The 25,493-nt window shown below is 49.3% G+C and overlaps 5 protein-coding genes across 5 annotated transcripts; 3 read left to right on the forward strand and 2 right to left on the reverse strand.

Moving 5' to 3' along the window:
• Window positions 1–1,792: 1,792 nt before the first annotated feature.
• EI90DRAFT_3116377 (uncharacterized protein) lies at window positions 1,793–2,449 on the forward strand (the record flags this gene model as incomplete). Its single annotated transcript, XM_039062889.1, has 1 exon — window positions 1,793–2,449. The coding sequence occupies one exon, from the start codon at window positions 1,793–1,795 to the stop codon at window positions 2,447–2,449; it is 657 nt and encodes a 218-aa protein (XP_038922167.1).
• A 3,812-nt stretch (window positions 2,450–6,261) lies between these two features.
• On the forward strand, window positions 6,262–7,585 carry EI90DRAFT_3116378 (uncharacterized protein; the record flags this gene model as incomplete). The annotated part of the gene is made up of 2 exons (XM_039062890.1): window positions 6,262–6,753; window positions 6,812–7,585. 2 exons carry the CDS (start codon window positions 6,262–6,264, stop codon window positions 7,583–7,585), a joined length of 1,266 nt encoding a protein of 421 aa, XP_038922168.1.
• A 2,397-nt stretch (window positions 7,586–9,982) lies between these two features.
• On the forward strand, window positions 9,983–10,846 carry EI90DRAFT_3011877 (uncharacterized protein; the record flags this gene model as incomplete). Its single annotated transcript, XM_039056524.1, has 5 exons — window positions 9,983–10,067; window positions 10,175–10,369; window positions 10,431–10,591; window positions 10,649–10,672; window positions 10,760–10,846. The coding sequence occupies 5 exons, from the start codon at window positions 9,983–9,985 to the stop codon at window positions 10,844–10,846; spliced, it is 552 nt and encodes a 183-aa protein (XP_038922169.1).
• A 1,060-nt stretch (window positions 10,847–11,906) lies between these two features.
• On the reverse strand, window positions 11,907–15,430 carry EI90DRAFT_3285436 (uncharacterized protein; the record flags this gene model as incomplete). Its single annotated transcript, XM_039066968.1, has 5 exons — window positions 11,907–13,176; window positions 13,227–14,801; window positions 14,855–15,005; window positions 15,055–15,200; window positions 15,239–15,430. The coding sequence occupies 5 exons, from the start codon at window positions 15,428–15,430 to the stop codon at window positions 12,100–12,102; spliced, it is 3,141 nt and encodes a 1,046-aa protein (XP_038922170.1). The 3' UTR covers window positions 11,907–12,099.
• A 4,900-nt stretch (window positions 15,431–20,330) lies between these two features.
• Window positions 20,331–24,268, reverse strand: EI90DRAFT_3150414 (uncharacterized protein; the record flags this gene model as incomplete). The annotated part of the gene is made up of 5 exons (XM_039065654.1): window positions 20,331–22,015; window positions 22,063–23,637; window positions 23,692–23,842; window positions 23,892–24,037; window positions 24,098–24,268. 5 exons carry the CDS (start codon window positions 24,266–24,268, stop codon window positions 20,525–20,527), a joined length of 3,534 nt encoding a protein of 1,177 aa, XP_038922171.1. The 3' UTR covers window positions 20,331–20,524.
• Window positions 24,269–25,493: the final 1,225 nt, after the last annotated feature.

Consider the following 25,493-nt stretch of genomic DNA (forward strand, 5'->3'; position numbering starts at 1 on the left):
CCCCCAACCACCATCACTACCACACTCCCCAAGTATCAACCTGACCCCACGCAATGACGACATGGAATATGTAAGCGTGACGAAGGGCGAAGTCCGCGACTCCATATTCACTGCTGCCCAACTAAATGCCCCAGGTATCTCAGGCCTGATGGGCCGTGCATGGAGATGGGCCTGGGACGTAATGGAAGATGAAATCTTCCACCTACTGAGACTCTGCGCCGACTCGGGTTACCACCCTAAAGCATGGAGAACATCCATCGCGGTAGCACTGCAGAAACCAGGCAGAGACTACTCACTCCCCGATCCTACAGACTAATCCAACTGTTGGAAGTGTCAGGAAAAGCGCTAGAGAGGATCCAAGCATGGAGACTGGCCTTCTTAGCAGCAAAACACCAACTCTTCCCAAACACCCAGTACGGAGGACTACCAGGCAGATCAGCACAGGATGCCCTGCTCACCATCACGCACAACATAGAAGCCGCATGGAACCACAACAAAGTGGTGTCAATGCTCACCTTCGACATCACCGGCTTTTTCGACTTCATCCCACACGCGCACCTGCTAGACACAATGAGGAAACTACATATCCCCACCCCCATCGTGAGATGGACACACAGCTTCCTATCAGAGAGGAAAGCAGCAATCTGCCTTGATGGCAAATGTGATAAGCTCAAACCCATAACAACAGGCATCCCCCAGGGTTCATGTGTATCCCCGATCCTCGCGGCCTATTTCACTTCCCCAATGTGCAAGGCTATAGCCGAGGAAACCACAAAGAAAATAGAAGGAGACCCAGAGCTAAGCCCGCAATACAACAAAGGCATAATAAAACTATCACCACTAATGCTTTATGTAGATGACAGCTCACTGGTGGTGTCAGCCCCATCTAGAGCAGAAGCAACAAAGGTGATCCAGCTGGCGTTTGTTGCAGCACACAAGTGGTTAAAGCAGAGAGGACTAAAGACCGACCAGGTGAAGAACAAACTTATGCACTTCACCAAAACCAAGACTGGCAGAAATGCAGGTCCGGGCCCATCAGTCACTATCCCCTCGAACGAAGAAGGCGCAACCAGAACAATCCACCCATCCAACCTTATGAGATACTTAGGTATCTGGTTCGACCCACACCTCAAGTTCATGGAGCACATAAAAGACAGCTGCAAAAGCTTCGGGTGTGGCACACGCACTAAGGATGTTAGGAAACTCTGAGAGAGGCATACACCAAACACATCTCTGCCAGATGTACATAGGTGCTGTACTCCCAATAGTCTTATACAGCCTACCCATCTTCTGGCGATCAAAGCGCGGCTTAATTCTCAGAACTTTATCTACTCTACAGAATAAATGTCTGAGAATGCTAACAGGCGCTTTCTGCACGACCAGCATCACCACGATGGAAATAGAGGCCTCCATTCCCCCCATCGACATTTATCTAGATGTCAGGGAACACACCCTGACTAGCCTGGACCTGCACCTGCACCTGCATGTGCACCTCCGCCCTGCACGCTCCGCGTGCCACATGCTCCAGGCCCGGTTCCTACCCTTCATGTGACTTCCGGGTATCCCCGGAAGTTTTCGCCATATTGGGGCCACTGTGGGAAAGTGAGAAGTTAACCTTCTTCTCACTTTCTTACCCACAGTAGGCAAGTGTAGCCTACTTTCTATTTATCTATACACTTTCTTACCCACAGTAGCTCTTTGCCTTGAGACTAGGCTGTTACAGGTTGGGCTGTGGGCCATAGAGAGAGGGTCATGGGGACCCGGGGTCCGTCCCCTGACACTAGATTACAGAATGGAAATGGAGGCAACTAGACTTGCCCACATCCCCGACGACCACCCGCTGATCAATAGACTCTACCCACACCAAAGAAGACTCACCACTCCAACTTCCCCCCCACCTCTCCCAGTCTTCGACCCGCAGAAGAAATACAAGTCCGACCCACGAAAGCGCTTCTCAACCTGCATCACCCGCATCGTGCAACACATAATCCCAGGCATGGAAAGAATAAGGCCACTCCTTGAAAGCCCATGGGATGCATCTGCACATGACATCACCGACCGAATCCAACTCTTCACCCCGCCAGACGACCCTGGAAACTCATTCAAACAGGAATGGGCTGACGACCACATGAACTTCGTTGCGGAGTGTGAAGATGACCTGTCATATCCGTGCATACCTGACCCCGATCTGACTTCCGGACCTCCACCCTCTTCACTCCGGAGTCATAACCTACCGCTGCCGTTCCGATACTCACCTTCGGTCTTGGCAACACACCCCTCCTCTTACCTCTCCGACCCTTTCTCCGTCCGCTCCGATACTCATCTCGGACCGAACATCGCCCCACTCGCCACCCTTCCTACAACTCCGCTCCCCCCTCACAAGACCTCCACCCTCCCGTCATCCCCCTATGCTTCCCCCGTCCGTTCCGATACTCACCTTCGGACCTGACTACTCTCCTTTCTGCCACTCCCTCTCCCTTACCTGTCCCCTCTCTCCTCCTTCCGTTACCCTTCCGCCAAGTTACGACCGTCCACCGCTGCTCCGTACTTCACACTTGGACACCGTTCGTACCTTACTCCGAGCCTCCGTCATAGTCCCTACCTCGGACTTTGACTCCACCTCGGACTTTGACTCCACCTCGGTCTTAGTCCATTGCATTGGTGACCTCATACTACGTAAACACCATTGCCAATATTCCTCGGACTTCCAACCCCGCCTCCGTAAGCTCCGTAAGCTCCGCAACCCCCGAGCTTCGCGGACCGCCTCCGGCACTCTCGCCGTTTGTAATGTATTTCTCGCAACTCCCCCTCATCCCTATTTGGACTACTGCTTCTTTCTATTCTAGCCAGTTAGTCATCACCCCCACTTCCCCTCATCCTCCTGCCCCTCTGGGCCTCGCCCTCTCTACCTCCTTTCGGACGTATCACAGGTCTTGCCCTATGACCTTCGGTACCGCTCCGCTCCCTCTACCCTTTGTTCCCGTTCGGACGTCTTCGTTCCGATTCGGTCACCCTTTGTTCTCCTTGTGCTTTTGCCCCTTCTTTATATATCGGCGCTTGTACATACTCGTCTGGTTTCAGTCCGAAATCGACCTGAAATGCCCCCAAGAGACTTCCTGCTCACCTACTGTGAAATTAAGGACCAAATGGACAAACAGCAATGGCACAGCGCTCCGCTTGAGTCGCTGAGGCCAAGGTCCCTCCATGCTAAGTCTCCGATTCCACTCCGGAGTCGTCCGTTTCCGCCCCGTTCTAACAACCCAAACACACTCCTCGTCTACTCAGATGGATCCCGATACAAAGATGATGGCAGAATCAAAACTGGCTTTGTGTCAGAGTACAGCCCGGTTAAGTCCGGACTGCTTACACACAACTGATGACACACCTGCCCCATACCCGCACAGCCTGATCATCATCCCCGGACTGGCACAGACATTTGTTATATTTCCTTCTGCAGAGCGGCCCCGCTTTGCCGGGTATACTGACTTTATCATTCCCTGGGTAGCGAGTGAGGAAGATAACTTTCTTCTCTCACTTCCCCTCGCTGCTCAGCTGGAATCCCTATCGCAATCCGCTTTGCCGGGTTCCCCCATTGAGACTGACCCTGTCCCCCTCGGCCTCAGCTCCAGCGAAGGCTCGGGATCCCTCGACTTAGAGTCCGAGCAGCTCGGTACCCTGACACTTTGGCGCAGTAGGATACTCACACAGCAAAGTTGTCTTCGAAGAGAAAGGAGCAATGGGCGAACACATTGAAGCCTACGACACAGAGATGATGGGCCTGAAAACAGCCGCGGATGGAATCAGATGCACCCTAGATGATGGTAACGTCACCACAAAACCCACCCGCATCGTCATATATGCAGATAATACTAGCGCACTAAAACGTGTCTTTCAGGGTAAACCTCGCAAGGCCCAGGAACTAGCCAGGGACTTCAGGAATACCATATGCAAAGTCCTAACAGACTCTGAGGAGACGAAAATCGCATTGCACTGGTGCCGAGGCCATCTTGGAATTCCGGGGAACGAGAGAGCCGACCAGCTAGCAAAAGAAGGCGCACGACTTAGACCAGCCCGACCCAATTTTAAATCACTCTCATACATAGAGAGCCTGCGCAGGAGAGAGATGGCCGAAACATGGACTCACCGATGGACGAACACACTGAACCCCCGAGATCGGGCTTCTACGCAGCGAACCAACTCGCACCGAAGCTCAGACCCACCAAACGGTTCAGAAAACTCGACAGAAAAACCTTCAGCCGCGTACATCAGCAAGTACTACCACCAATTTGGAATCACAACGGAGAATAGAGCATGTCAATGCGGTAAATCAACACAAACGAGGGCCCACATTCTGACGGAGTGCCCCTGGACAAGCAGACACAGATACCTACTAGGACGTGGAAACCAGACGAAATTCCACATCCTCATGGGCAAGATGAAAGGCATAGAAAGGCTTGCCAATTTCATCAAAAAGTCCAAGACAGGCAACAAACCGACGACAACAAACACACCACAAGGACCGCCATCGCCCGACCGACTCACAGGATAGACGAAGCAGAACAGGACTTGCAGGGGACAGACGGAACCTCTTCATTTTTTCCATTTCTTATTTTTATTTTTTATCACCACAACAATACCTATGGACATCACAGAACCCGAGGATCATTGACACCCGAATACACCACCCAGAATACCACCATGTATAGATATTCCCCCCATGTACGCTCCGGTGTTAGGACAGGATAGCCGCACTGCCACGTCATCACGAGGCCGCAGGGTATTAAGATAGATTTATCATCATCATCATGGCCCTTTTTCCAATTGCTAGGACCCGGAACTTCATGTTCAATGCCTGTGTCTATACGGGATCAACCTTGCTGGACAGGCAAGATCGCTCATCATAGTAACACTGAATATGGCGCCGTACTCTCCGCTGCTTATAAGTGCAACTGACTCACATCTATACAGTGAAATGCATGCTGTATTCTCATTTCTGACACATTCCTGGAGCGTCTCCCGGTTGTGGGCCCCGATAGAGGAACAATCCTTTTTGCTGCAATCGGAGAATTCAGGGAGTCATGGGACACAGATAGGTCCGTCAAAGTTCTATCGTCAGCGTCGATAGCTTGCTGATTTATATCATTGTCTTGTAGTCCGCTGATGAAACCTCTCCACCATCTTAAACGCCTCATTCAATTGTGAATCTGTGGTAAAGGCCGCTTCTTTGGAGTCAGTATGGGATGACCCTGGGCCCCCCACCAATTGTTAAACCTTCAGCTTTTTCACCCTTTGCGATTAGGATCTATGATAACGGCATCGATTCAATGGCGATTACTGCGACAGATATACATAGAAGAGCAACACCAGGGCCGTCGGGTAATGTTCCGTGTGGGAAGTTACTGATTCAGTGCGTAGCGTATGTTGCGAAGCTAACCAGCTTGTATAGGTTCAATTAACACGAACATTCCTCGACGTTGCTAATTCGATACATCAAACCATGAGGGGGAGTTGTGTGAAACCGAACTTCTTGGTTTCCTTGAAGAGACATCTCAATTTGGAGGGAACAATGTTATTAAGTACTACAAGTCGAGTGTTGAGAAGTATCGTCATCATTTCCGATCTCGTTCAGCGACACGATCCAGTATGCGATAGAATGATCTTCCGTTTCGAATTCGACCAAGTTTTGTTCTGCCTGGGTCGTTTTGTAGAGGCATGAAGTTGGAAAACTGACTTGGAACACCAAGAGACATTGTAGGCAGTGACTGGTCTGACCCGGGGAGTTATGAAGATCCCACACTGAGGAATAGACATTTTGAGTCCTTTGCAGTGGGATCATACGGTCCCTGGATACGAATGCCGGAGACAGGAAGAATGCCATGCAACTGCTGACAGATCTCGTAATTTCACATCGTGTTCCAGACTCGTACCCAGCCGTCTCCACTACGTGGACGCGCAAAATCTCAACTAAGTGGTTGTTATATTACAATTCAGTTATAAAGTCATGTTCAAGTACAAAAGTGTATTACAATATAAAAGTCACATGCGACGGACATAAACACAAGTCCGATCACCTACTCCGGAAACCAACTCGCGACACTTCGCTCCAACGACTGGTGCAAAATGGCAGTGGCGATGCTCCACGGCAACTTCTGGGACCGACAGGAAAGCTAGTATCTCAGCCTCAAACCCCTCCTGGCTCCTTCCAACCACCGTGCCACCATGAGCGGGTCTGTAGAATGAGCAGCAGATGTACTTGAGTACATGACATCCAATGGGTTCACCCTCACGTCCTTTCTATCAACTCTGTTGACTTCCATACGCTTTGGTGACATACTGCGTGAAATTCAATTCCATATTCTCAATCCTGAGGAAAATCCTGGGAGTGCTGTCATTGTGAAAGACTGGATCCTTACAAGTGCTGAAGCCGTTTACATAGAAGAAATATGGATACTCATGGAAAAGGAGAGCGGGCTTCACATGACGGCCTACAACCTTCATCCGGCACAGCTTGAAGGGGGAAGGATCCGTGCATTGGCGCCATTTTTCGAGTCTAGGGTGCCAGCACTGTGGGGCCTTTTCCAGAAACTGCTCGTAGTGGAAAGTAAGATGCAAGTGAGGCGTTGGGCAAAGCCTGCACCTCCAAGCACAGAAACTCGCAGTGGAAGGAACAAAGCTGACGATGGGGACCACGTTAGTGCGGGAAGGCAGTCGAAGGGAAATTCTTCAGAGAGACAGTTTTCCCTCCTTAAAATAGTAAGTGATGACGCACTTGTTGAGTATAACAGTTGACTTACCAAAGAACCCTGCTTAGAAGGGAGTTGTGATCATATCGCTAATTGTGAATAATTGCAATGGGCACTGTAATGCATTGCAAGTGCAAAATTCTTTCTATTTGGCCGCGTCAAATGCTTCAAAATCAGTCCGTGGGTGGGCCGCTCACACTGGACTTGCAGTTTCCCCCTCATCGATTGAGAACATTCGAACTTCGTTGATAAAGAATCAAAAGATCTTGAACAAAAGCCTTGGTCGCACTCGCATCGTGAACTTGGCATATGATAATTGCGACTTCAAGTTTGGGGTTGGCCAGCCAATGGACCTTAAGGACCGAACATTCGAGAGCATCACGACAGGCCTGTTCTTTATGCCACCAAAGGAAGTGCTTCCTGAGCACTTAGAATACGCTGAAACGATATGGAACACTCACCCAAACAATCCCAATTTCATCAATGTACCAGCTGCGATCACCTTTGCCGATATTGTACCAACAGCTGCCGCTGTGTTCAAGTTGATGAAGCATTGTCAGTGGCACATTAAATCAGTATTAATTGAAGAATACTTCCCCGAACTGCATCCACATCTCATAGACCCACCATCGACATTTCAATTACCACCACATCGAACTACATACTCAACTGCAGAGGCTGTCTATGCAAAGGCCTCTACTATCGATGGGAATGTGGAAGCAATAATGTCACTTCTCGAACAAAGCGGCATCATGGAGGAGAGGGTTTCTGATCATCTGCTGCTCGTTCTACAGACCCGCTCATGGTGGCACGGTGGTTGGAAGGAGCCAGGAGGGGTTTGAGGCTGAGATACTAGCTTTCCTGTCGGTCCCGGAAGTTGCCGTGGAGCATCGCCACTGCCATTTTGCACCAGTCGTCGGAGCGAAGTGTCGCGAGTTGGTTTCCGGAGTAGGTGATCGGACTTGTGTTTATGTCCGTCGCATGTGACTTTTATATTGTAATACACTTTTGTACTTGAACGTGACTTTATAACTGAATTGTAATATAACAACCACTTAGTCGAGATTTTGCGCATCCACGTAGCGGAGACGGCTGGGTACGAGTCTGATCGTGTTCAGAATGTACTACAATCGGCAAACCCGCCATAAACCTTATCCATACACTAATAGCAAAACTTCTAAAGGAGAGTTCTTGAGTTAGTCACATCGCGAAGATAAACACGACTTGTGCCAAGGGATGATGGCTGATCCGGTGACTGCTTCTTCCGTCCGGCACTCGATGATGGGAAAGCGGTGTTGACCACAAGCCAGTGCGGAGCTCTCCCGATATTTGAACCAGAGGATGTGCAGATTTGAGATCTTTGACGACGTCGACAATGCATTTCACGTTACCGCTATGTTGAAGTGGCATTCCGATGCCCTTTGTCACCACGGTTATTGTTCCCTTTTATGGGAAGTTTTATTGCTTTAACGCTTTGGCCTTTGTTCTTTTGCGCCACACAGAAATGTATATAAGTGTGCTCATCATGTACTTTATTTATGAGAATATCTAATGACACTGTGATATCGTGCTCAGAGGTCGGGCTGCAATGCCGCGATTATAACACGCTAAGTTTCGCCATTTGGCTCCAAGGTGGTTCAGCGGCTGCGTACATACATGGACGCACATCGCTCACTGATTTAACCGCCAATGTGCTGCAGAGGCACTGACTGCGCGCCTTCAATTTCTTGAGGTAAGCCAGGAGAATATTCTCTGCTGTGACATTGCATTGGCTTGCATGCGTGATGGTTCTGGGGCAGATTCGGAATCAAGGAAGTGATAGTTCCTGCAGTTGAGGGATAGGGAAGCTTGAGGGAGTCAGATAGCGCTGATAGAATCCACGCAGCGAAGGGAAAACCCCAATGTGCGACGGAAAGATTTGAATGAGGGCTCACAAAGATCAATAGATAAACCGAGGGGAAGGACCCCGGCCTACTTTGAAAGTCTGACTTCTTCCGTTCCTCACATCCATGTATGATTCATGTTCCTTCGCAGGCACATACACAGCAATGGGGTATGGTTGTGGCATATTCGCGCTGAGCTCGTATATATGGGCGCTTGTGTTATGTAAATGTGTATGCGTGGCGAACTGTCATTACTTGTGCACCCGCTTAAGATGCAGTACGTACCCAGCTGGCGAAGCTCAGCTAAATGGCTCAGTAGTCGACACAATCCCTAGCTCCACATAAAATCCTTGGGTGCCCCCCGGCCGTCAGGCTTTGGGATATCTGGCCGTCCTCTCGTACGCCGTACCTCAGGCTGCCTATGGCTTTCTGCATACTGATCATCCACGCATGGTCAGTTTGCAGGTCTAGCAGTTTTGGAGGCCTGATATTATCGGTACGTTGTTTCAGTCCTTTTTCTTGCTCGCGTCAGCTGCACGCATCGGCTTCTTTCTTTGCTTCGCGTCCCCTGTCCGTGCCTACTTTCTATCTTGCCTTGGCGTCCGCCGTATGTTCCAGCTCACATGCCTAGACTCTGCTCAGTATATCCCCAGGATCTAATTTTCGGTTTTTTATTGCTCGCTTGACTCTTTCTGCTGCCTTTGAGTGTGGTACCGATTATAAGTATTCGGGAGGTGAAGGTGTTGTGGCCTTTGGTGCCACCTTTTTGTTGTTGTTTTTCGTATCTTTCCTGTTCTTCACTCTGTTTTCTGCTTGCGTCTTGCTATTACCTGTTTTTCTGCCACCATCCCCGATCTAGTCCACCTCAGTGTATTTAATCCAGGTTGCTTGTGAATTCAGAGGCTGAGGCGGTTGTCGGGGTTGTCGCCACGCGTGCCACTCTTTTCGGCGCCGCACACTCAGCAATAGTTTGAGGCTCAAGTCGCGCATGAAAATTGCGGGTGCCAGGAATTCGAACTACGCCCACCGGTGGCAATGCGGCAATTTTATGGTAGATTCTTACTCTCGAGGTCCCCAAGATGATTTCAACTGGTATGTCGGCATTCATCAGTGGCGTTGCGATCTCACCGCTGCCCTAGTGCTTCGTTCGCAAGTGCAGTAGGTGAAATGGAGGAGACGCAGCTTCCCTCACCACTCACACAGGTGACAATGCCACTGATGAGTACGAGGCACAGCGCCTGTGTTCCAAGTACCACTCCTATGTCCCACAAGCGTATTTTGCCAAGTACTCAAGGCATCATTGGATATATTTCTCGGGATGGACATTCTTTCCCCGGTCCCCAGCACCCGCTCAACATGTGCAAGGGAGCTATCATCGCGGAAGCATCGCTCTTTATGTGCAAGCGGGCTCGGTTACATTGTCAGGGCGTTGGGTCGATCGGTATTTATGCTACGGGATCGACTTCCACTTGCTAGACAGGCAATCGTTCGCCGGATTACTCATCCAATAACACAAGACTTGGCCCTATACTCTCCACTTCTGTCCAGACGTATCACCGGGTGTATGGCGCGATGTATACTCAGCAACCATATTTTTGACCACTGCTGCTGTGCACATCAACAACAATCTCCAACGACACTTCCAGAAATGCGGATGCACTCTGATGGTTGTGCGCCTCGATACAGGAACAACCTTTGCTGCTACGGTCAGAGATGCTCATGGAGTCATTGAAGTACCGATAGGTTCATACACTGCTTCTATTGTCAAGTGTTGATTCTGAGTACTTTACTAGTTTTATGTCAGGTTTCCGGTCGTTATCTTATGGTGAAGCCTTTGCGTTCCGTCCGATCTGTGAACATGTTATAGGGCCGCCTCTTTGGGATCAGTATGAGGTGACTCGGGGCCTCCTGTCAATTGTTATCACAATCAGTCCCTGTCATTTTTCATCACCCTCTCCTTGGCAGGTACAAACTACAATATCATCATCGATTCTACTAGTAGTATGGCGATTACTACGACAGGTATACACAGAAGAGTATCACCAGGTTCGTTAGGTGATGCTCAATGTGGGTCATATTGATTCAGCGCGAAGTGTATCTGTTGCATGCTGCGAAGCTGACTAGCTCGTGTAGATTCCTCGACGTTACCAATTCGATATCACAAACGATGAACGGGGCTTGTACGAAACCGAATTTCTCGATTTCCAAGGGACGTCTTAAATTTGGAGGGAGCAATGGTGTTGAGTACTCGAGTCGAGCGTTGAGAAGTACCATTAGATGGGATAGAAATACTGACCTTTCATTTTCGATCTCGTTCAGCGATGCAGTCCACTACGCGATAGAGTGGTTGTCCCGTTTGGCTGAGATGGCCCAGGTGGCATATATTCCGCTGCGGAATAACAATAAATCATCCTGTATTATCCTTGGCGATGGCTCAGCTAGTTGAATGCAATCCGGACCATCGGGGTGCAGTTGCACATGAAAATGGGGTGCCAAGAAATGATCCAAATTCATGTTGAGATTTCAACGGACATCCGAGTGACAAGTCGCGGATTTTTCTTTTGAGAGACGCTTGCTGAGACACAACACCACTGAGCGAGGTTTAAGGGTGTTGAGCCGTACTTAGCGCTGCAATTTCATGGTGACTCGGTGCATACTCATGTGAACCGATTTCCATATGTGTATGCGTGGAACGACCGTGACACTCTGCAGCCTGGGCAAGAGCTCTGCGCGCCTCGACTTCTTAAGCTCACTCACACTATCCACAATGGGGTCATGATACCAGCATACGAGGTTTGCTCCGTGACAATATGAAGAGTTGGAGGGAAGAACGATCCATTAACTGACGATAGCTTTGGTGAAAAGATCAAGGTAATGCAGCCTCCCAGAGGCGCAGGCAGGAATAGCAAGGCAAACGATTGGGATGAAACTATGTAGCGGGTTTTCGAAGGAGCAGATAGATCGGAAGTGCAGCTGTTGGTCTAGTAGCTGGGTCATATTGCCAAAGTGTATATATAGTGGCGGCATTGATTATGCCACGGAATTGGTGGTAGTAGGCTGTAGACACTGAACGGTAGTCAGCTCGAAGAGCGCAGATTGTGGAGTCTTGTCGAGGATATGTGCCGAAGAGTCGAACAACTACTCGTCATTCTTTGACGTCAATGACTCAAACTAGAACATCATAATTGATCTACCCCATGCTTCGGACTTCCTACTTCACTCAAATGCAATGGCAATGTGGCTCCACAGGCATTCGTTCTACGAACTACTTGATTGTGGTGTCAGGATATAACCTATCCGATTGACGTGCTACAGGGAGTTGTAGAAAACCCGTAAACGTTTCATCAATAGTCCCAAACCAAAAATCAATGTCAACCCCCCAAACTGAGCTGTGTGCACTACAAGTAGCAAACAAGGGAATGCAATGAAAAGGGAAATAGGAAGGCCCAAGGTCTCAGGGGGACCCAAGTTGTTCAGATTAGTGCCTCAGAATCACGTCCGAGGTTAGAAAGAGCGGTGCGTAGTGTGTTGAGTGACCTATCCAAATTCAAGGTGTGTAATCCTGGGTTGACGGAAACCAGCTCACGGTAGAGTTTGACACTTTCCTGGATGAATGGGAGCGCCTCCGAGTGCCGTCCGAGATTCGAAAGAGCGGCATATAGACCGTTGAGTGACCAAGCCAAATCTGCATTGTATGATCCTGGGTGAACGGCAACTAGGTCGCGCCGGAGTTTGGCGCTTTCCTCGATGAATGGGAGTGCCTCCGAGTGCCGTCCGAGATTCGAAAGAGCGAGATATAGATTGCTGAGTGACCAAGCCAAATCTGCGTTGTATGATCCTGGGTGAACGGCAACTAGGTCGCGCCGGAGTTTGACGCTTTCCTCGACGAATGGGAGCGCCTCCAAGTGCCGTCCAAGTTTCGAAAGAGCGTTATATAGATTATTGAGAGACACAGCCAAATCTGGGGTGTATGATCCTGGGTGAACAGCAACTAGGTCGCGCCGGAGTTTGACGCTTTCCTCGATGAATGGGAGTGCCTCCGAGTGCCGTCCGAGCTTCGAAAGAGCGCCATATAGACTGTTGAGTGACCAAGCCAAATCTGTATTGTATGATCCTGGGTGAACGGCAACTAGGTCGCGCCGGAGTTTGACGCTTTCCTCAACGAATGGGAGCGCCTCCAAGTGCCGTCCAAGTCTCGAAAGAGCGTTACATAGATTATTGAGAGAGAAAGCCAAATCTGGGGTGTATGATCCTGGGTGAACAGCAACGAGCTGGCGGTAGAGTTTGACGCTCTCCTCGATGAATGGGAGCGCCTCCAAGTGCCGTCCGAGATCCGAAAGAGCTAAATATAAAGTGCCAAGTGACATGGCCAATTCCGGGGTGTAGGACTCTGAGTCCATGGAAACAAGGCAACGGCAAAGTACAACTGAATCCTTTGCTACCTCATATGCCTCCCTGAATCTTGAAAAAAATTGCAGGTTCGACTGGAGCCAGATAAGCACATTGGCCAGCATGCAGATAGCATCTTTTGACCTTTGGTCAACCACCAACTGCCAGGAAAACGTGAGCTCATTTAATTAACACAATTGATAATCCACACCTTAGGCCAGTCAGGGAGTATCGAGATACTGATGTAGCCTTCCATTCTTACGCAGACTTCAACCCAGCGAGTGGCTTGCTGACTGAGAAATATGCAAACTGATTTATCCAGCTCCTGCGACCGTTCCTGGACTTCACTGAGGTGATAAACTATGTAATGACATGCATAATGCAAGTGCTTGGATAACTTCTCTGGAGGAATGCGCGGCAGTACATCTTGTCTCTGCAAGCCCTCAATCAGTCCGAGGCCCTCTAAAGAGGAGAGATCCTGATTCAGAATCTCAGTACATCGGAGGGCAATTCTCGCATTCTCCCGTCCCACATCTACTGGACTGCAACGAAGGCTGATTGACTGGGGATCCATCCGTTCTAGAATAAAGTCGCGGAAAGATTGGTGCAAGATGCGAATCGGATTATCAGGATCCTCAAGACCTGAGAGGAGAGGTGAAAGTTCAACCAACGTATATCGAACCGACGACTTCAAGAAAGGCGACAAAATTGCATCCCAAGCTGCGACAGACAAAGGCTGCCGTGCAACGGAGATGGCCCCCATCACAACCGGATAGTCATCTGCAAAATCTCCATCCTCCCAACCACACTTCTTCAAGATACCTGTATACAACCGATCCATCATTCCTTCGGCAGACACCACCGATCCCTTCGCGCCTGTGCCGAGCAGTCCCTCCAGCGTCCTCATAGGGTCCTTGCTGGCCTTCCTCATGTAGCGAAAAATGGTGCTGATCCAAATAAACAAGCCACCTGCTCGTTCCAAGATTCCCTCTACCATTTTCTCCTCGTCCTCAAGCTTATGCTGCATATCGGGATGACAATCCTTCACCGTTTCCAGCTGGGAACGTATATATGTAGCGCAATCGTGCACGTTTGCATTATCCGAGAGATCAATGGAAAGACGATCGATTGGGAAACGGGATGAGAGGAAGCGATTGACACGATCGAATTGCCTTGATGTGATAAAGAACTTTATGGGGGATGGTAATTTAGGCACTTCTTCCCGGAGAATATTTGCAAGGGACTCAAATGCTTCATCGTCACATTCATCTAAAGCATCGATGATGACCACCAGAGGATGGTCGGAAAGTGGAGGCTTATGCAGGAGGGGTGGAGCCACCAACCCCTTGAATTGCATCGCGAATGGTGCTGTTGAGAGTGTAGGGTCGTCCTGAAGAGCAGAGATAATGGAGGAGCGATAAACCTGATCCCGCTTTGCTAACGCTCGAGCCATCCCGCTGAACAGACAATCAGGCCGCGACTGTTCGCCCGCCTTGAAAAAGAAGCTTAGCAATAGGGAACGCTCCCTTGCGCATCGTTCCGCAATCGTGTGCGCAATCGAAGTCTTCCCAGCACCGGCCACAGCAGTGAGTAGCATGACACGGTTTCCGCTGTCCCTAGTGTCGTGGCACCAGGCCATGATACGCTCCGTAAGACCGACCCTAGTGCCTTCTAGGCACGCCTGAGTTGAGTCATGGTGCGCGACATCAGGGTATCGGAGTCTGCCAAGAATCAAGTCATCTTCGATGACCGACAATTTCACTCCAACCGTTAAATTCGTTCTAAGCTGCATCAGGAAAAATCAGAGGGATTATGGAACGATACCGTGAGGACAATTACCTGAAACGACGCCAATGCTTTGTCAAGATCCTTCTTTAGGGAATCAATCCTTCCCGGATCTCTCAAGTGCGATAATGCATTGATAAAAGCTGACCGCTTCTCTATTTTTGTGCGTCTTTGTTCGATTTCCGACTTGATCCTCTGTAGCACGCTGGGGCTTGATGTGAACACGAAGACTGTCAAAAATGGATGAAACTTACCGATCGAGCTTTTTAGCGCTCTCCACCCATGGCTTTGCCTCTTCCGTTGACGGATCATAGGACTTTATGGCTGCAACTACTTCAGCCACGTTGTCCACAACGTATTTCCCAAAGTCCTCCCATTCCTTATTATTCTCCTTGAACTTCTACCCGACCCAAACCATGAGCCTTTGTTCGCGCGAACCCAGCATGAATAATTTTTAACTTGAACCTCGCTAATGATGAAGAGTGCGCCGCCAGTCGCGCTCTTTAGAGGAGGGCACATATCAGCCGCAACATTGATGGCTGTAAGAATTGGTATCGCCATATCGCCTCCCGCTGCGATGATCTCATCGATCTTTCGCCTGAGACCTTCAGCTTTTTGTCGCAGTGACATGATGGTCGATGTTGATAAGTGGATGGAGGAGAGAGATCTTTGGGCATTCAACACACGTGGTGAGCCCCTAAATGCTCAAGGCCCATGAGGCCGGCCTTTGTACGATTATGGAAGGATACTGGTTGGATGCATTGAGGAAAGAAGACTCAGCGGCAAGCGCCGGCGGGATCTTACCTTAGTCTCGTTGCTACATGCCATCCGCTGTCATATTAAGCACTAAAAGCCCACCGTCTCTCGATTCATTGAAGTCATTTTCTGCCTTCGATTTATTTCCTTTCCATTACGCGCCTGTTTTTGGACTCCGCACGCCCTGGAAGTTCGCACTGAAGACGTTCCGTAATAGGCAGGACTCCAGCCTCTATTAATTCCGTAACGGTCCCCCCTGATGTCTCATTCCGCTCTCGGGTTGTTATTGCAGTGTCGGTCGGGGTGCTTCTAACACGGATTCACGGTTGTCACCCTGTGAACGCGTCATGGGTCACCTCTGAACGTTTACCAATCAATGAATATGATTGCGCCTGGAGTTCGACTTCTTCCGTTCCCCACCTTCATGTATGATGCATGTTCCTTCGCAGGCACATATACAGCGATGGGGTGTGCATTCGCACTCAGCTCGTATACATGGGCGCTTGTGTTATATAGCTGTACATGCATAGCGAATTGTCATCACTGTGCACACCCTTAAGATGCAGTACCCAGCCGGCGAAGGCCAGCTAAATGGCTCAGTAGTCGGCACTCCACATAAAATCTTCGGGTGCCCCCGGGCCCCGGTACTCCCATCCGCTGCACGCTTTGGGACATCCGGCTGTCCTCTCGTACGCCATGCCTGTCTGTGGCCTTCCGCATACCGATCATCCGCGTATGGTCGGTTTGCAGGTCTAGTAGTTTTACTAAACCTAATAACCCCCTTAGCAGAACGGACAAAAGCCACGTGCACAACTACGTAAATGAGGAAATATATTTTAAAACCAACTAGAGATACATGTCGTGAATATTATATTTATCATAAATAAATGATCAAGGTGTGGTAATCTGAATTGCTCGACTCTGAATCTGAACTACGGTATGAGCAACCCAACCCAACCGAACTCATTTTGAAAAAAATAGACACATACATACCCAATACACAGCCACCAACCCCAACCCAACTTCCCGACCCAATGCCCAACCCCGACCCAAAGCCCAACCCCCAACCCAAATGCCCAACCCCCGACCCAATTCCCAACCCACCAACCCAATTAGGCCCAACCCCCGCCCAGTGCCCCGGGGGAGTAAGAAAGAAAAAAAGGGCATAAATAGCCATGAATCAAACTGGCACCCAACCCAGCCAAGAATGAAGGCTAATCATGAATTAGCCATTAGGCCGAGACACCGCTAATGCTATTCCTGGACTTAATTTGTAAATATGCTTCTAGTAACATTACAAATATGGAAAATCTGGAATCAGATTTGCGGAACTAATTTTATAATTTTCGAGAAATTTTTCAGCGCACGTGCCTGTGCATGTGACTTTTATCCGTTCTACTAAGGGGGGTTGTTAGGTTTACTAGTAGTTTTCATCTAGACCTGATAATTTTAGTCAGTCTTTGTACTTCCTCGCGTCAGCTGCACGCATCGGCCTCAGTGCCTTCTTCGCGTCCGCTGTCCGTGCTTGCTCTGTCTATGTTGCCTTGGCGTCCCCCGTATGCTTCGGCTCCTATTCCTAGAGTCTGTTCGGTATATCCTCAGGTTCTTAATTTCGGTTTTTTTTTTGGCTTGACTCTTTTTGCCACCTTCGAGTGCGGTGCTGATTGTAAGTATCCCGTGTATTTATGTATCGGCGCCACTGTGTGTGTGTTTTTTTTGGCTCTTTCCTGTTCTTCACTCTGTTCACCCCTTGTGCGTTGCTTTTACCTGTTTTTTTTTTTCTGCCACCATTCCCGATCTCCACCTGGTGGATTAAATCCAGGCTGCTTAGAGCCTTCGGATTAGACCGAGGCTCAGTCGCACATGAAAAATGCAAGGGCTCACGTACCAAGTCCTCTTGGCATGCCCGCGTGCGGCCGAGCGCCGGCGACAATGCGGCAATTTTATGGTAGATTCTTACGGTCCCCGAGACGATTTCAACTGGCATCCATTACTGGCGTCGCGATCTCACCGCTGCTCTAGTGCTTCATTCGCAAGTGCAGTAGGTGAAATGGCGGAGACGCAGCTTACCTCACCGCTCACACAGGTGACAATGCCACTGAGGATGAGGCACAACGCCCGTGTTCTAAGCACCACTCCTGTGTCCCATTTTGCCAAGTACTCAAAGCATAGTTCTCGGGATGGTTATTCTTCTCTGGTCCCTGGCACCCCACTCAACAGGTACAAGGGAGCTATCATCGCAGCAGCATCGCTCTTCATGTACAAGCGGGCTTGGTTACATTGCCATCAGGGCGTTGGGTTGATTGGTATCTATGCCGCGGGATCGACTTCCACTTGCTGGACAGGCAGTCATTCGCCAGATTACTCATCCAACGGCACGAGATTTGGCCCTATACTCTCCACTTCTGGACAGGTCGTCCAGATGCATCATCGGGTGTATGGCCCGATGTGTACTCAGCAATCATATTTTCGTCTACTGCTGCCGCGTACAACAATAATAATTTCCAATGACATTTCCAGAGATGCGGATGCACACTCTTGGTTGCGCGCCCCGATACAGGAACAAACTTTGCTGCTGTGGTCAGAGAAGCTTATGGAGTTATTGAGGCGCCGATAGGTTCATAAACTTCTATCGATCCTGAGTACCGATTTACTAGTTTTATATCAGATTTCCAGTCGTTATCTTATGGCGAGGCCTTTGCGCCGTCGCAAGGGCTCCGTCCAACCTGTGGATATGTTATAGGGCCGCTTCTTTGAGGTCCATATGAGGCGACCCCAGGCCTCCCACCAGTTGACACCACAATCCCTGTTATTTTTCATCACCCTTTCCTTCGCGGCTATATCATCATCGATTATATGGCGATTGCGACAGATATATACAGCAGAGCATCACCAGGTTCGTTAGGTGGCGCTCATTGTGGGTCATATTGATTCAGCGCGAAGTGTATCTGTTGCATGTTGCAAAGCTGACTAGCTCCTCGACGTTACCAATTCGATATCACAAACAGTGAACTGGACTCGCACGAAACCGAATTTTTCAATTTCCAAGGGACATCTCAAATTCGGAGGGAGCAATGGTGTTGAGTACTACGAGTCGAGCGTTAAGTATCAATACTAATCTTTCATTTCTGATCTCGTTCAGCAATGCAGTCCACTAAGCGATAGAGCAGTCTCCCGATTCTGATTCAACAAGTTGGAACCGCTATCCTTCTGCCTGGGTCGTTCCCTTGGGGCGTGAAGTTCGAAAACCAACTTGGAACACTGATCGAAAATCCTAGTAGGTGGCAGCTGATCTGATCCGGAGAGTTATGAAGATCTAACACTGAGGTCACTGAGGCATAATGATTTTGAGATCTTCGCAGTGGGGTCATACGGTCCTTGAATACCAATACTGACTCCCGGAGATGTAAAAAGCGGGATTGTCAAATTGTGTCCATCGGGGCACTGACGGGGCAATCGATCTGAAGCGTTGGAGGCCCAGGGTTGACAGGTGGGTGTAGGATTATAGCATTGCTTATCGACCCGCCATTTGCGATAGCCATTACAGAGTAATTCTGAGTCGCCGGCTCTGCTCCCTCCATTCATTTGGTCGAGGAGCATTCACGGAAAAGTGCAACATTTGCAAAGTAGTCTACGTAATGGCGGCGACTTCTGCGCGGTTCCTGAGCATTGAAGAGGTATTCCTCCTCGAAACTCTCTTTGCCTGGGGATTTATTGGCTGAGATGGCCCAGGTGGTATACATTTCTCTGCGGAATAATAAATCATGCTGTGCTGTCTTTGGCAATGGCTCAGCTAGTTGAATGCAATCCCGACCATCTGTTGCACATGAAAATGAGATGTTTCAAATTCAGGTAACAACAAGTGGCAGATTTTCTTTTTGTGGTGACGAGTGATGCCTACACATTACTGACGGACGGCGGGGTGAGGTTTGAGGGTGCTGAGCCTTCCTACCCTTTGTGCGCCTTTTATGCGGTTGAGACACGTCAGCGACGTAGTTCGACACCGTCTTTTTCTCCTTCAGAACTCTTGTACAAGTCTGAGGTGAGAGCGATAGGTTTTTACTACATATCTTGGCACCAGCAGTAGTACTTAGCACCGCAATTTCATGGTGACTCGGTGCATACTCATGTAAACCGATTTCCATGTGAATGCGTGCAACGACCGCAGTGACACTCCGCAGCCCGGGCAAGAGCTCTGTGCGCCTCGACTTCTTAAACTCACACTATCCACATTAACAGGGTTATGATACCAGCATACTACGAGGTTTGCTCCATGACATGCAATACGGAAGAGTTGGAGGAACATGGAGGGAAGAACGATCCATTGACCGACGATAGCTTTGAAACTACTTATGTAGCGGGGTTTTGAAGGAGCAAATAGATTGGAAGTGCGGCTGTTGGTCTAGCTGGGTCATGGGCATTGCCAAAGTGTATATAGTGGCGGCGTTGGGCCCAGACACGGGTTTATGCCCGGATTTGATGGTAGTAGGTTGTAAACAGTGAACGGCAGTCAGCTCAAAGAGTGCAAATTGCGGAGTCTTGTCGAGGATATGTGCCGAGGAGTCGGGGTTGAGCTGAAGTGGCCAGCTACTTGACGTCAATGACTCGAGCTAGAACATCATAATCGATCTACCCCATGCTTCAGACTTCCCACTTCACTCAAATGCAATGGCAATGGTTCCACAGGCATTTGTTCTACGAACTACCTGTGGTGTCAGGATATTACCTATCCGATTGCGATTGAAGCTTATTACGTGGTACATGGAGTTGGGTTATTATTAAGTTAGGATCACGATCAGTTGTGAGCCGAACAGTCAAGAAAACTCATAAACGTTTCGTCAGTAGTCCCAAACCAAAAATCAATGTCAACCCCCAGTATTCTCAAACTGAGCTGTGTGCACTACAAGTAGCAAATGAGGGAATGGATTGAAAAGGGAAATAGGAAGGTCTCAGGGGGACCCAAGTTGTTCAAATTAGTGTCTCAGAATCATGTCCGAGGTCAGAAAGAGCGGTGCGTAGTGTGTTGAGTGCCCTATCCAAATTGGAGGTGTGTAATCCTGGGTTGATGACAACCAGCTCACGGTAGAGTTTGACGCTTTCCTTGATGAATGGGAGCGCCTCCGAGTGCCGTCCAAGATTCGAAAGAGCGTTATGTAGACTGTTGAGTGACAAAGCCAAATCTGGGGTGTATGATCCTGGGAGAACGGTAACTAACTCGAGCTGAAGTTTGACAGCTTCCTGAATGAATGAGAGCGCCTCCGAGTGCCGTTCAAGATTCGAAAGAGCTTCATATAGACTGTTGAGTGACCGAGCCAAATCCGGGGTGTATGATCCTGGGTGAATGGCAACGAGCTCGCGCTGGAGTTTGACGCTTTCCTCGACAAATGGGAGCGCCTCCAAGTGCCGTCCAAGATTCGCAAGAGCGGCATATAGTTTGTTGAGTGACCAAGCCAAATCAGCGTTGTATGATCCTGGGTGGACAGCAACTAGGTCGCGCCGAAGTTTAACGCTTTCCTCAATGAATGGGAGCGCCTCCAAGTCCCGTCCGAGATTCGAAAGAGCGGAATATAGACTGCCAAGTGATAAAGCCAAATCTGGGGTGTATGATCCTGGGTGAACAGCAACTAACTCGCGCTGAAGTTTGACACATTCCTCGATAAATGGGAGCGCCTCCGAGTGCCGTCCGAGATTTGAAAGAGAGAGATATAGATTGTTGAGTGACCGAGCCAAATGTGGGGTGTATGATCCTGGGTGAATGGTAACCAGCTCGCGCCGGAGTTTGACGCTTTCCTCGATGAATGGGAGTGCCTCCGAATGCCGTCCGAGTTTCGAAAGAGCATGATATAGACTGTTGAGTGAAAAAGCCAAATCTGCGTTGTATGATCCTGGGTGAACAGCAACTAGGTCGCGCCGAAGTTTGACGCTTTCCTCAATGAATGGGAGCGCCTCCAAGTGCTGTCCGAGATTCGAAAGAGCACCATATAGACTGTTGAGTGACCAAGCCAAATCTGCGTTATATAAGCCTGGGCGAATGGCAACTAGGGCGCGCTGAAGTTTGACGCTTTCCTCAATGAATGGGAGTGCCTCTAAGTGCCGTCCGAGTTTCGAAAGAGAAGAAAATAGATTGTTGAGTGACGGAGCTAAATATAGGATGTATGATCCTGGGTGAACAGCAACGAGCTGGCGGTAGAGTTTGACCCTCTCCTCGATGAACAGGAGTGCCTCCGAGTGCCGTCCGAGATCCGAAAGAGCTAAATATAAAGCGCCAAGTGACCTGGCCAATTCCGGGGTGTAGGACTCTGAGTCCACGGAGACAAGGCAACGGCAAAGTACAACTGAATCCTTTGCTGCCTCATATGCCTCCCTGAATCTTAAAAAAAATCCCAAGTTCAACTGGAGCCGGATAAGCAGATTGGCCAGCATGCAGACAGCAGCTTTTGACCTTTGGTCAACCACCAGCTGGGAAAATATGAGCTAAGGCCATTCACACAATTGATAATCCACACCTTAGGCCACTGAGGGAGTATCGATATACTGATGTAGCCTTCCGTTCTCACACACACTTCCGCCCAGCAAGTGGCTTGCTGACTGAGAAATATACCAACTGATTTATCGAGCCCATGCGACCGTTCCTGAACTCCACTGAGGTGATAAACAGTGTGACGACATGCATAATGCAAATGCTCGGATAACTTCTCTGAAGGGATGTGCGGGAGCACATCTTGTCTCTGCAAGTCCTTAATCAGTCCAAGGCCCTCTAAAGAGGAGAGATCCTGATTCAGAATCTCAGTACATCGGAGGGCAATTCTCGCATTCTCCCGTCCCACATCTACTGGATTGCAATGAAGGCTGACTAATTGGGTATTGATCCGTTCTAGAATAAAGTCGCGGAAGGATTGGTGTAAGATGCGAATTGGATTGTCAGGATCCTCAAGGCCTGACAGGAGCGGCGCAAGTTCGGCCAACGTATATCGAACCGACGACTTCAAGAACGGTGACAAAATTGCATCCCAAGCTGCGACAGACAGAGGCTGTTGTGCAACGAAGATTGCTCCCATCACAACCGGATAGTCGTGCCCAAAATCTTTATCTTCCCAACCACACTTCTTCAGAATGCTTGTATACAACCGATCCATCATTCCCTCAGCAGAAACCGCTGATCCCTTCACCCCTGTGCCGAGCAGTCCCTCCAGCGTCCTCATGGGGTCCTTGCTGGCCTTCCTCATGTAGCGAAAGATAGTGCTGATCCAAATAAACAAGCCACCTGCTCGTTCCAAGATTCCCTCTACTGCTTTCTCTTCGTCCTCGAGTTTATGCCGTATATCGGGATGCCAATTCTTCAGTGTCTGCAGTTGGGAACGTATGTACGTCGCGCAGTCCTGCACGTTTGCATCATCCGAGAGATCTATGGTAAGACGATCGATATGGAAATGGGATGAGAGGAAGCGATTGACACGATCGAATTGTCTTGATGTGATAAAGAACTTTATGGAGGATGGTAATTTAGGCACTTCTTCCCGAAGAATATTCGCAAGGGGCTCAAATGCTTCATCGTCACATTCATCCAAAGCATCAATGATGACCACCATAGGACGGTCCGAAAGCGGAGGGTTATGCAGGAGGGGTGGAGCCACCAATCTCCTGAATTGCATCGTAAACGGTGCTGTTGAGAGTGTAGGATCGTCCTGAAGAGCAGAGATAATGGAGGAGTGATAAACTCGATCGCGCTTTGCCAACGTTCGAGCCATCCCACTGAACAGATAATCAGGCCGCGACTGTTCGCCTGCCTTGAAAAAGAAGCTTAGCAATAACACACGCTCCATTGCGCATCGTTCCGCAATCGTGTGTGCGATGGAAGTCTTGCCAGCGCCGGCCACAGCGCTCAGCAATGCCAGCCGATTCTCGCTATCTGCGGTGTTATGACACCAGGCCATAATACGTTCAATGAGATCGACCCTAGTGCCTTCTAGGCAAGCCTGAGTTGAATCGTAGTGGGCGATATCGGGGTATCGGAGTCTGCCAAGAATCGAGTCATCTTCCATCGCCGATAATTTAACTCCAATTGTCAAGTTCGTCCTGAGCTACATCGGCAGAAAATAAGAATGGTTATAAAACAACGCCGAGACAAAAATTACCTGAAACGACGCCAATGCTTTGTCAAGATCCTTCTTTAGGGAATCAATCCTTCCCGGATCTCTCAAGTGGGACAACGCATTGATTAAAGCCGACCGCTTCTCTATTTTTGTGCGTCTTTGTTCTATTTCGGACTTGATCTTCTGTAGCGCACTGGGACTTGATGTAAACACAAAGACTATCAAGAATGGATGAAACTTACCGATCAAGCCTTTCAGCGCTCTCCACCCATGGCTTTGCCTCTTCCGTTGACGGATCATAGGACTTTATGGCTGCAACTACTTCGGCCACGTTGTCCACGACATATCTCCCAAAATTCACCCATTCTTTCTTATTCTCTTTGAACTTCTACCCAACCCAAACTATTAGCGCTTCGTTCGCGCGAAGCCAACATGAATAATTACTAACTTGAACCTCGCTGATGATGAAGAGTGCACCGCCAGTCGCGCTCTTCAGAGGAGGGCATACACTAGCCGCAGAATTGACGGCTGTGAGAATTGGTATCGCCATATCGCCTCCCGCTGCGAGGATATCATCGATCTTTCGCCTGAGACCCTGAGCCCTTTGTCGTAGTGACATGGTCGATGTTGACAAGTGGGTGGAGGAGAGAGATTTTTGGGCGCTCAATACACAGCCCCTAAATGCTCAAGGCCCACGAAGCATTTGTACAATTATGGAAGGATGCATGCATTTAGTGTGCCCAATCATATCGTGGCTGCCTATCCGTGGGACATTTAATTATTTGGGGGACAGATGATAACCATCGAGTGTATGGGGAACAGTATCAGGCCCTTAGAAAAGCAAGCAGACTGAGCACCGAATACGAACTCCGCACGTAACCAGAGGAAAGCATTACTCTGCTCGTGTAGCGGCAAGCGCCGGGGGGATCTTTCCTTACTGCTCGAATTCATTGAACTGGCTCTCTGCCTTCGATCTTCATTAAGCGCCTGTTTTTGGACTATGGAAGTGCGCACTGCAGACGTTCCGTGACCCCCGATGTTTCGTTCCGCTCTTGGGCTGTTATTCCAGTGACAGGGTGCTTCCAACACGGATCCACTAGCTTGGTTGCCGTACCTTGTATGATGCGTGTTCCTTCGCGGGAACCTTTGCAGCGATGGGGTGTGGTTGTGGAATGTCCATTCGCACTCAGCTCGTTGCTTGTGTTATATAAACGTGCTATGCGTAGTGAACTGCAATTACTTATGCGCCCGCTTAAGATGCAGTACCCCAGCCGGCGAAGCTCAGTTAAGTAGTCACCACAATCCCTAGCTCTAGCTCCACATAAAACCCTCGGGATCGCACAACTTGGTTGATCCGGACCTGGGAAGAACATTAATATTGTATGGTATAGCGTAACTGGAATCAAGGACCACTAGGTTCGAAGAAGAACGGGCCCGTAGTCTCACATTACATCACTGCGGGACAATCAGTCGTCATCTCCTTGTTTCATTTATCCTTAGCAATAGTTTACCCTGTTGAATGCAATCCACATCGCACATGAAAAATGCGTGTGCCAAGGAATGCCCCAAATTTAAACCACCGCAACACACCCTCATGATCTATTTCTGTCCTAGTAGCACTTCAGAGTGCAATTGTTCATTTTCAAACTGCAGTAGGTGTATGAAACGGTAGAGACCTCGCCAATCACAGTGACGAGAACACAAGGTCGCTGGGAATACGAAGGCACAGGGTTCGTTTTGTGCTGCCCATTGCGCCAAGTACCCCAGTCACTACGGAACATATTTCTCGGGATGGCCATTCGACTTCCCAATTGCGAGGACCCGGAACTCCGTGACCCTATCCA

This window comes from Cantharellus anzutake (genome assembly GCF_015039405.1).
Source record: "Cantharellus anzutake strain C23 chromosome Unknown EI90scaffold_4, whole genome shotgun sequence".
NCBI classification, from domain to species: domain Eukaryota; kingdom Fungi; phylum Basidiomycota; class Agaricomycetes; order Cantharellales; family Hydnaceae; genus Cantharellus; species Cantharellus anzutake.